The 12,026-nt window shown below is 40.9% G+C and overlaps 1 protein-coding gene across 1 annotated transcript in view; it reads left to right on the top strand.

Annotated features, from left to right (window-relative positions):
• Positions 1-12,026, top strand: part of prdm5 (PR domain containing 5) — a 143,279-nt gene that overhangs the window by 10,482 nt on the left and 120,771 nt on the right. Inside the window, exons 3-5 of the mRNA XM_037698353.1 lie at positions 1,600-1,722; positions 9,031-9,196; positions 9,307-9,484. Coding sequence (XP_037554281.1) covers positions 1,600-1,722; positions 9,031-9,196; positions 9,307-9,484 — 467 coding nt within the window. The remainder of the gene's footprint in view (positions 1-1,599; positions 1,723-9,030; positions 9,197-9,306; positions 9,485-12,026) is intronic.

The following is a 12,026-nucleotide window of genomic DNA, read 5'->3' as shown; positions in this document are numbered from 1 at the left end:
ATATATGTATATGGATGGATGGATAATACTACTTGTACCTAATGTAGGGGAGGCTGTGGCTGAGTGGTTAGAGCAGTCGTCCTCCAATGCAAGAGTTGGGGGTTCGAACCCCACAGCAGTCACATGCCAACGTGTCCCTGGGCAAGACACTGAACCCCTCATGGCCTCTGATGTGTGTCCCATCGGTGTATGAATGTGATAAATCACTGATTAGTCTCTTTAGAATGATTTGTTCAATTAGTTTTGTAGAGATCTAGTAGAGTGCTGTATGAATGGGTAAATGAGGACACAGATTTTTTAAAGTGCTTTGAGTATCTTAATAAGATAGAAAGGCGCTATATAAGTACAATCCATTTACTTGTACTACTATTCCTACTTAGCTGTTTTTCACTTATCGTGGGTCTTCAGGGTACTGATCCACCGCAATAAACGAGGGTCTACTACTGAAGTGCTCTGTTTGCTTACAATTGGGGCAACACAGACATGCTTCCGTCTCTTCACCCCCCCCCCCCCCCCAATCGACAAATCACAGAAGGGATGGGCGCCCTGCTAAGACAGCTAACCTAGGGGAAACCCTACATAGTGACTTCTGGATATGGGCACCAGTGACCCCCATGACCCAAAAAGGAAGAAAGGAGAACGTAGAAGGTAAAAAGCATTGTTCATTGTGACCTATAATAAAGAGTGGGAGGAAACTACAGTATAGAAAGACCCCAGGTCCAAACAGGATCAATCCCAGGACCTTCTTTGTTTGAAGCAACATTGCTTACCACTAGGCCATCGTGCTGCCTATTATGCTCCATCATATACAGTACACTGGATCCCACCGGGTTTTTAATACACCCTTGAAGACCTCGCCAAAAGTTTGTGAAGACTATTTATGTTCTCGCAGTTTTTATGTCATCATGTGGTTGTCATCCACACTTTGAGTTTTAAAAGGGTTCTGGAGAAGCACAGTTACACAGAAAAACGTGTGAAAGGAAAATTATAGAACCACTGTTTGTATTTTTAATACAGTACAAAAGGAGAACATGAGAATTTTACTGATATAAATGGCCGAATGTAAGTAATAAAACAAATGTTATGTAGAAAATAGACGAAATTTTACATTAAAAATGAGATCATTATGAAAAATATAATACATAAACTACAAGTTACAAAAGGAAACAGTTTGCCACAACTAAAACAGGTGAAATATAAATATTTTATTATTACCTATAAATAAAAGAGCAATTGGAATAAATGCTCTGATTAGAGAGTAGAAATTAATTTAGGTTAAAAAAACACGTTGTTCATCACATAAAACAGCTTCTTGGTCGAACAGTTTTATTCCATGTGTTTCTCTGCGATAGAGACAACAGTTAATTACTTTGCAGATCAATGAACCATACTGGCTGATATACAATAACTATGATCACATGTAGAAGAGAAGAAGCTGATGGTGAGGACTGAAACAAATGCTGCAGTTATCTGTAGCTGTCACATTGTGACCATTCTATAGAATTGTGTTTGTGACAAAAGGACAGATCAGACCTTTAGAACAAGAATGAGTTTTTTTGCTTCTGACTTCTTTTTCAGCTACTATGTTTGCTTTTTCAGGTTCGTGGGAGTAAAGGAGATGTGCTGTATATTCTGGATGCGAGTAATCCTCGCTATGCCAACTGGCTGCGGTTTGTCCATCAGGCGCCTTCACAGGAGCAGAAAAACTTGGCAGCCATTCAGGTACGTTTCCACTCTGTTGGCACTGAATCCCTCAACGTCTTCATAACCCCCATAAAAATAAATGATAATAAAATAAAATAAATAATACAAGAAAAACACATAGATAAATACAGAGTTCTTTCTTTGGACATGAAAAACTTCTAAAAGTAAAATCCAAAGTTTTGTTGCTCTGTTTTTTTTAGATCAAAATAAACAGTTTGTTTTAAACCGTTTTGTAAAACATACATTTCTTGTAAGATTCTGAAATTATGAAAAACATCTACACAGTGGATGTAGACTGGAAACGACAAGTGCAACACCAGAAACAGCTGAAGGATAATTACCCACCACAGTTGTAATAATTTTTTTTATTATTATCACTCAAATAAATGAGGGGGGTAATGTTTTTTACTTGTGTCTGTGTGTGTGTTTTAGTTTGTTTGACTTTCAGCAAAATATGTTATCAGCCACTAATACAATTTTTATTAAGACTTCCAAAAAGTATTATTTGGATGTAAATCCACAAAAGTTAAATTTCAATTCAATCAAGTTTATTTATAAAGCACTAAGTCACAACAGAAGTTGTCAATTCTCTGTACAAAAACATTCACATATATTATAGAAGCCAATTAGTAAAAGTTATTTATCTAAGGAAGCAGCAGATGTGTTGAATCTTCCCTTTGTCTAAGTCTCTCATCCTTAGCAAGCACAAAGGAGACAGTGGAAAGGAAAAAACTTCTTTTTAACAGGAAAAAAGGCCAGCTGGAGACATAAACCTCATAATTGGCTGCTTAGGGGCCCCCTAAGTGGAATTTTTATTTTTTTTTTAGTAATGATTTTTATATGAGGCAGCACGGTGGTGCAACTGGTAGAGCTGCTGCCTCTCAGCACGCAGGTCCCTGGTTCAAAGAGTGATTGGTTGCATGAGAAACAAAGACACAATGTTACACAGAAATATACTGGTTAAATATACTGCTGCTTACACATGAGGGTGAAAAGGTGACACTTCTTAAGATTGTGTGTGTGTGTGCTGCACTTTAGTGAACATGTGTTCTAGTGTAGTTGTAAATCTAATGCTTCTTTTTTTTTTCCCCTTGTCCTGTCCGGCATTGTGACACTTAGAATTATTGTCTGAGTGTCAAAGTGATGCCCAACAGATTTACTTTCACAAGCAGAGCATTATGACTGGCCTTAATGCTCCACTTGATATAAAAATTAAATTTTATTAGAATTTGCTATGGGCTTGTTTCAGAATCAAATCAACATCATTGAAGTCTGCCTCTAGACCTGCGAAAAAAAAAAGACAAGACAAAACCGAGAAACCACAACAACAAACATATATAATGATACTTGTAACATCATTAGAAAGTATTTTATACAGTACATGGAAATACAAGATATATTTAGTGGCCACCACAACCCAATTGCGTGTGTATCTGATAAACACCTGAATCTAAACACCTGTGTGAGCATGCTTGTCACTATAAGGTTTCTCCATAAAAATGTTCAATAGTGGATGTGGGGACCCACAGACCCATCCCCCACAGGACATGATGGTAACACAGGGAAGACCGGAACCACAGACACACAGAGGCCCCCAAGCCCGGAACTCTGGGAGTCCCCCAACATGGACACCCACACCCCCCAGAGAGAGAAGCAAAGGGAAGCCCCGGGCGATCCCCAGCCACCACAATGCAGAAACCCCAGGAGGCTGCAGCGTTGAGTCCACAGGCCCCGCCAGCACCCCGCCCCTCCAGAGTAGATCCGGCCATGGACATCGAGCCCCGAGTCCCGAGGTCATACCACCCCCCAACAGAGGCCCGACAGAGCCAGGACACCCAGGTCCCGGCAGGCAGCCACCAGGGTGTGCCCGCACACACCCCACCACCCATCCCCAGCTGCTGAGAGCCGCCAATGCACCGGCGGCAGGGGGGCCCACCACCGGAGGGGAGTCCAACACACCAAATGACGACCAATGACTTTGACGGGGTGCTGGCTGGTCGGCCTGATGTGACGTTTGCAGTGGGGGGTGCTGTGTGTGTATGTGTTTGGGGGGGGGGGGGTGCATGGGTGGCGTGCCGGAGCCTCTCTGGGCCTGTGGTGTGGGGCTGTAGGGAAGCATTGTTGCGCTGGGCCGGCCTTCCTCGGCAGTTGTTCCATGCTGCTCTGGCTCCCGGCCTGGGTCCAGCTTGCGGTCGCTGTCGGGTTGATGGGGCACATGGACGGATTCATGGGGCACCTGTCTCTGTGTGCCTGTTTATAGCTATGTTTACATGCGCAACATTTTTTTGACCGGATTGAAATGTTTTCAGATTAAATAATTCAAATGTATTGTTTACATGGGCAAAATCTGTTCATGACAAGCGTTTACATGCAGCGGGCTTTGTTCTGAACAGCAGTACTGACATGCGCAGAGTGGTAAACTCTCCTTAAAAAAACACCGAAGAAGAAGTTCTACTTCTGGTTTACTTCCGGGATGAATGTAAACAAACCTGAGCACCCAAAACAGACCCGCAACAGGTTTTAATGATGGTGGAGACGTTACTGCACTCCTTGACTGAGCTACAGGTAATACATCCTGATGCATGCTCAATAATCCAGGTAGAAAAATCTAAAAAAGTTAAATCTGGTCCTCTGGACATTCAAAAAACAAAACAAAAAGCAAAACAACAAAAAAATGTAGAAACGTATCGTCTCTCATCCGAGAGACTTCCTCAGTCTGAGGTGCTGTATTCAGCCCAGTCTCTTAAATAGCACCTTCTCAGAGTGGATCAACCAGTTTTGCTGCTGACAACCAAAACCAGCTGATCACATGCTCAAGAAGGACCATCAGCATAACAATGGATCATTAGCACACTGATGGCTGTTTACTATTCACAGAGGGCTGAGTGACACTAGCAATCACAGCATTGTAAGAGGGGGACAATTGAACACGTAGGCCTCCACCCCTGTTTAACGATGGACAGTTTCTTTTCACAAAGATGGCCTCCTTTACTCCTCTCTCAAACCATCATTCCTCTCTATCCAGGATGTGCACATCTTCATCACTGAAAGAGTGACCGCTGGCCTGGAGATGAGTGTAGACTGCAGAGTCCTGGCCTGATGATGTTGATCTTCTGTGCTGGGCCATCCTTTTGGCCAGTGGCTGTTTTGTTTCCCCGATGTAAGACTGATCACAGCCCTCCTGACACTGAACAGCATACACAACATTGCTCTGTTTGTGCCGGGGGACTGGATCTTTGGGATGAACCAGTCTTTGCCATAATGTATTTTGGGGTTTAAAAGCAACTGTGTCAACTCTTGAAACTGTGCCTGCAGTCAACCTACTTCACATATGGGGAGCAATATTATAGGCAGAAACATGGATGTGCTATGGGGTCTCCAGTTTCTCCTATTGTTGCCAACCTGCACATGGAGGAGGTAGAAAAGAGAGCCTTGACGTCCTTTTCAGGGACACCACCAAGTCATTGATTCAGGTATGTTGACGACACCTGGGTTAAAATCAAATCTCAGGAAGTCCAACATTTTACTGACCACATCAACTCTGTGGATAAATACATCAAGTTCACACGAGAAGATGTAAAAAATGGCAAGTTGGCTTTCTTGGACTGTGAGGTCTCAGTCTCTGATAGAGGACATTTGCAAACCGAGGTGTACCGCAAACCCACCCACACAGACCAGTATTTGCAGTTTGACTCCCATCACCCTTTGGAGCACAAGTTAGGAGTCATCAGGACTCTGTATCACAGAGCAGACAGCGTCCCCACTAGCTCAGGAGCCAGGCAGAAGGAGAAATCCCACACAAGACAGGCTCTAGAGCAATGTGGATATCCTAACTGGGCCTTCCTGAAAGCAGAGAAGAAACCCAAACAGGACTCCAGTCAGCCATCTGGTGAAAAGGAGGAACCCAGACCCAGACTGATGGTCATTCCGTATGTTGAGGGAGTATCAGAGAAACTGAGACGTTTATTTTCTAAACATAACGTCCCAGTGGCTTTTAAACCCCAAAATACATTACGGCAAAGACTGGCTCATCCCAAAGATCCAGTCCCCCGGCACAAACAGAGTAATATTGTGTATGCTGTTCAGTGTCAGGAGGGCTGTGATCAGTCACATCGGGGAAACTAAACAGCCACTGGCCAAAAGGATGGCCCAGCACAGAAGATCAACATCATCAGGCCAGGATTCTGCGGTCTACACTCATCTCCAGGCCAGCGGTCACTCTTTCAAGGATGAAGATATTCACATCCTGGACAGAGAGGAACGATGGTTTGAGAGAGGAGTAAAGGAGGCCATCTTTGTGAAAAGAAATCGTCCATCGTTAAACAGGGGTGGAGGCCTCCGGGTTCAACTGTCCCCCTCTTACAATGCTGTGATTGCTAGTATCACTCAGCCCTCTGTGAATAGTAAACAGCCATCATTGTGCTAATGATCCATTGTTAGGCTGATGGTCCTTCTTGAGCATGTGATCAGCTGGTTTTGGTTGTCAGCAGCAAACTGGTTGATCCACTCTGAGAAGGTGCTATTTAAGAGACTGAACTGAAAACAGCACCTCAGACTGAGAAAGTCTCTTGGATGAGAGACGAAACGTTTCTATATTTTTTTGCTTTGTGTTGTTTTTTTTGTTTTTTTTGAATGTCCAGAGGAACAGATTGAACTTTTTTTGGATTTTTCTACCTGGATTATTGAGCATGCATCAGGATATCTTTAAGAAGCTTCGTGCTTTCTGTAGATGTGCTTCCCAGAATTCCTGTTCTGGAGACACACGACACAAGGTCACAGTGGTTTGATTATGTACCTGTGCATACTATGGATGATGTTTCTTCAGGTGAAGTTCACTGCCTGCCTCCACGGCCTGCTGGATGCTGCATGCTCTATATTTGTAAGGAAACTTTCTCCAGGCAGCAGCAATCACACATTGAGTCCATCAGGAGACGCTCCAAGTTCAGGGATGTTGGTGTTTATGATGAAACCACATTTAACTTTTAGATTTCTGTACTGCTAGCTGTAATTTTAATGTAGGCCTTTTTGAGCATCATCCTCATGATTCACACTCCATTTTGTTTGTTAGACACAGTGTTGCTCAGCATGACCCATGGTGTTCTGGTGGCTCAGAGTCTGAGAGTGCAGAACCTGTGAACACACAATTAAAATGATGAATGAAAAGACGGAAACATAAATTATAATATATCTGTATGTGTATTTTAATACACACACACACAAACAGAAGGTTGATTGATTCTAAAATAATGTACATTAATAATTTATGTAAAATTAAGGAGCCAAGAACAACATACCTTTGTTCAAACCACAACATATTCACAATCCAGGTTCTTTAAAAATGTCCAAATCGTCTACCCAGCCGTTCATAGATTGGACAAGCGCTTCTAGTAATTTGTAATTCTTTAAATTATTTGCGATGTAAGCACTGACACACACCAGGTCTCCTAAAATGACTGGGAATGTCAGTGGAGGCAAATATTACTCCAGGTCTCTGCTCCTTTTTTATTTTTTTCAAACGGGCGACATTTCCAATCTTACCTATTTTTTCCATGTACTGTTTTTTGTCATCTGGGAGAAGTTTGTCACGATATAGTCCACTTTGTTTTGAGCTGCTTTTCAGCGTTATAAAGGAGGATACACCAGTAACGCCATAGACAAACACAGAAGGGTTTTTTTTCTTTTCTGAGGACAGTAAAAATGGTGGTTGAGACGGGAACGCCCCCACACGCCCCCAACACAGTGACGTATGTTCCAAAGCTTTATACATGCAGAAAGAAAAAAGTTGGTCTTCGGGGCCCCAAAACAGGGCTGTCAGAACTTCAGTTTATTTCAAGTGGGTGAATGATCTGATCATCTGCCTGTTGATTGCAGTAATCCACATTATTAGCAAAATTGAGGGCTCCTAACCAAATTTTGGTTAGGGCCCCATGGATGCTGGGGCCGGCCCTGACAGGAAGAAACATCTAGGAGAACCAGGCTCAGGACAAGGGTTTGAGAGGACAGAAAGGTGAGACTGACAGACAGAATGACAGGTCCACGTGTACTTTCTATAGGAGGAAAGATGAAAAACACATTTTACGATAGAAATAATTTCAAATACATACAGGAAGAGTAGAGTAAGTAAAGACAGCAGAAGAGTGAGGAAATGTGGTCAGTTTGTCCTCCAGCAGTCTAAGCCTATAGCAGCATAATTAAGTGATAGCTTAGGAGACCCAAGCAAACCCTAACTATAGGATTGATCAAAAAGGAAAGTCTTAAGCCCAGTCTTAAAACTGGACAATGTGTCAGTCTCATGGACAGAAACTGGAAGTTGGTTCCACAAGAGAGGAGCCTGATAACTGAAAGAGCAGTCTCCCAATAAGAGCTGTAATATAAGATGGAGCTATGTTGTTGAGAGCTTTGTAGGTTAGAAGTAAGATTCAACTTGATTCAAGATGTTCGCCACAGCTAAATAATTTTAGAGAATACAAAAATAGTTAACTGACTAAGGTAACACAACACTTGGACTTTAAGTTCTTTTGTCAGCAAATGTTTAAACCATTAAAATCTTTTATAAATGAGAATAATTTTAGCATAAAATTGGATAACAATTGAAATTTCTTGTTTTAATTTTAAAGGGCTGAAATAGTCCAAGTAAATTTTTTGTCATAATTATCTTGATGAATTACGTCAACAACAGTAGTCAGGCCTGTGAGTTCCTCAAAATCGTTCAAATTTAAAGAAAAACAAAAAGACATCTGAAAGCCAACAAATGGACGTTCACACACTTATGAATGCTGGATCTGGGAAATGTCACCTCTTGCACTTCTGTATGAAAGATGAAAAGGATTTCTCTCTCATGGTGGAAGAAAAATAGACATACTATATATGAACACGTCAGGTCTCAGGGCCAAGTTCCTGCCATTAATACTCAAACACACAACGTGATTGGTTGTTTAAAGGTCATGCATGTGAGTTAAATCTCTGCGTTTTATCAACAGTGACATTTATTGTTTAGTTTTTTCCTTCCTAATCATTGTTTATGTACATTTAGAATCCCATAATTAAAACAAAACGACGTTTTGATTTTATTAACGTGACCTTTAAGGACAGAGAAGTTAGTGAACACATTTTTAAGGCTCTCTGCTTTTGACCTGTGGCCTCAATCAGGCTGTAACTGACTGTTGTCTGAGTGTAATGAGTTCAACCGTCAGCAAGCTTCAATAGATAACGAAGTGTGTTTGACCGTAAGAAAGTTCTAACAGATTTAGCTGTGGGTCAGAATGTTTTGCTTCTATACGTTATTGTGTCCTGTCGGGTCGAATATAACCATGCTTTAACAATTAGGATGGGGAGAACATCTTTTACCTGGCTGTGGACGACATAGAGACAGACACAGAGCTCCTGATTGGCTACCTGGACAGTGATATGGAGGAAGAAGAGGAAGAAGAGGAAGAAGTCATAGATGATGATGATGAAAATAGTAAAGAGGCCAAGCATGTTGTAGAAATGGGTACATTTTGAATTTCTTTCAATCATTTTTAATATTGCAGTTACAGGTATTGGATTATGACGCTCACATGCAAGGGAACAATCAGATGTATGTGCTTTGTGTGTCTGTAGAACTTGTAATAAAGAAAGAGGATCACCCCTGCCTGCTGTGTGAGAGCAGTTTTCCCAGCGAGGAGATCCTGGCTGCCCACCTTCAGAGCCTGCATCAGAGGCCCAGTACGGAGGAGAAGGAGTTCAAATGCAGGAGCTGTGGCAAAAAGTTCCCTGTCAAACAAGCTTTACAGCGCCAGTGGGTTTATTGTTTCATCGTGTGTTATTTACTGAAAGCAATAAATCAGCCCATAGTATAGCCCAGATTCTGTTTGGGATCAGTGATATACAGCTTTAAAGCTGTAGTTGGGAAATAAAATAGTTCTTATCTTTTCTGTGAATTACATGATAAATTTTACATCACTTATTGAACAGAATAGTTAGTAAGCCTATATTAGCTTATCGTAGCACCCTCATGGTAAATGTTGATATAACTAGACAGGCAGCTACTTATGATGGACTATTGTTGTGATGCCTCGTGAATTACAATTGTCAAAATAACATTTTTTTTCACTACATTATAATATATGATTTGGTACAACAAGCATAATATTCATTTGGAAACCCCCCCCCCCCCCCCCGTCCACACACAAACACACACACACACACATATTTACCATGAAATATTTGTTCACCCAACACTGTTTCTATTTCTTCATGAACAAATCCATTCTGCTTGATTAATAGGAAAATACTCAAACCACTAAAAGTCCACTCCAGGTTTTCCTGGTTACCTACAACAACTCCACATCACATGCAGTGTTTCTCCTCGGTCACTTGGCTTAGCAGGGTGCTCATCTCTGAGTTGTTTTTTTGTTTTTTTTTGTCGACGGGGCGGGGGGAGGAGTAACAGACACCTCTGTGTTACACGCTAGCTTAGCGCTATGTTAGTGCTGGCAGTTGTCAACATGGGTGAGGGGGGTTAGGATACGTGAGAGAAGCGCATTGTGCTCTATTCACACAAGGAGAGCTGTTGGTCAGGCTACTTCTTGTTGCTCTCTAAAATAGTTATTGAATCATATGTTTACTCATGTAAGTAAACTAGATGTTTAACAACTTGTTAAAATACACCAAAATGCAGGAAATGGCATCTACTTTATTCAAAATCTGAGGAAGGACCCCCAGAACCCCTCATCAGTGTGTCTCCGCCCCACCCCCCACATTACAAATACTTCTGATGCCAATAACAACAAATGGTAAATGGACTGTACTTATATAGCGCCTTATTATCTTACCAAGATATTCAAAGTGCTTTACAACACAATATATGCCCTCATTTACCCATTCATACAGCACTCTACTAGATCTCTACAGTACAGAGAATAATCAGAGCTTTATCACATTCATACACTGATGGGACACACAGAGGCAGCGAGAGGTTCAGTGTCTTGCCCATGGCATGTGATTGCTGGTGGAATCGAACCCCCGACTCTTGCATTGGAGGACGACTGCTCTAACCACTCAGCCACAGCCACCCCAACAAGTAAAATAAAATAAGAGCCAAATATATATTTATTAAATTTTAATATTTATTACTTTTTTTGTTTGTTGGTAAAACCAAAAAAACAAATAACTCTCCCAGGACCAGAGATGGGAAAAACAAACCATGCTTATTGTTAGGGAGGTTCTAATGTAGCAGGTTGATGGTAAGATTTGTTAACTGGTGAATACATCATAATTTAAAAAAGTCTTAATGTAAAGTTTTATTTATTTAGTTTAAATAGTGTCATATAGGCCACACGTCAAACACAATATCGATAAACTTCAGAATTTGATTTGGTGCACAGTGCAAACTGCAGTTTGGTTTCTTAGTGTATAAGATAACATCTTGATGCATTCAATCAAACACATACACCCAAATGTTTTTCCATTGACGAGTGTTCATCCACTCAGTAACCTTAATTATTTATAATAATTATATTTTAAATTATTTTTGGTGCAGCTGTCCTTCAACATGACAACAGACCATTAACTCCATGTGGGATAAAGTTATTTCATATAAGCTTCAGTTGAACAAGCTTTAAAAATTAACTCTAGGGATATTGCTTCTTGGTCTTTTTGTCCTCATCTTCATTGGTAAATGTAATGCTAGGGCTTTTTTTGTAGCTGCCTGACAGATTCACACAGCATTCGAGCTGTGGCTGGAAAAACAAGCTTCTTCTTCTTATAGTAATAATAATAATAATAATAATAATAACAATAATAATAATAATAATAATAATAACCTTTATTTAACCTGGTTTGTCCCATTGAGATCAAAAGAGTTCTTTTACAAGAGAGACCTGGCCAAGACTGGCAGCATACAGAGAGACGGGGGAAATTAAATACTCAGTAAAAAAAAAAAAACACTTAAATATTTCTTCTTAAAAATATCTTTGGTCTCCCAGCAACTTATGCTGAATTTGTGCACAGTTTGAAATGTTGCATCTCTTTAGGGTTTACTGCCATGGTACACAGAGTAACTCACGTAATGGTGCTGTGCTTAGATTACCGTCTCTGTCCCCTTTTCTGTCACAGCAATTAGCAAAATGCCTAAAACCAAATGGACTGTACTTATATAACACCTTTCTATCTTATTTCAAGATACTCAAAGCGCTTTACACTACAATCTGTGCCTCATTTACCCATTCATACAGCACTCTACTAGATCTCTGCAAAGCTAATTGAACAAATCATTCCAAAGAGACTAATCAGAGCTTTATCACATTCATACACTGATGGGACACACATCAGAGGTGATG

This window comes from Nematolebias whitei, chromosome 3 (assembly GCF_014905685.2).
Source record: "Nematolebias whitei isolate Nwh7 chromosome 3, NemWhi1, whole genome shotgun sequence".
NCBI lineage: Eukaryota > Metazoa > Chordata > Actinopteri > Cyprinodontiformes > Rivulidae > Nematolebias > Nematolebias whitei.
Note: the sequence above shows the minus strand (reverse complement) of the source record. Positions and strands in the feature narration are given on the sequence as shown.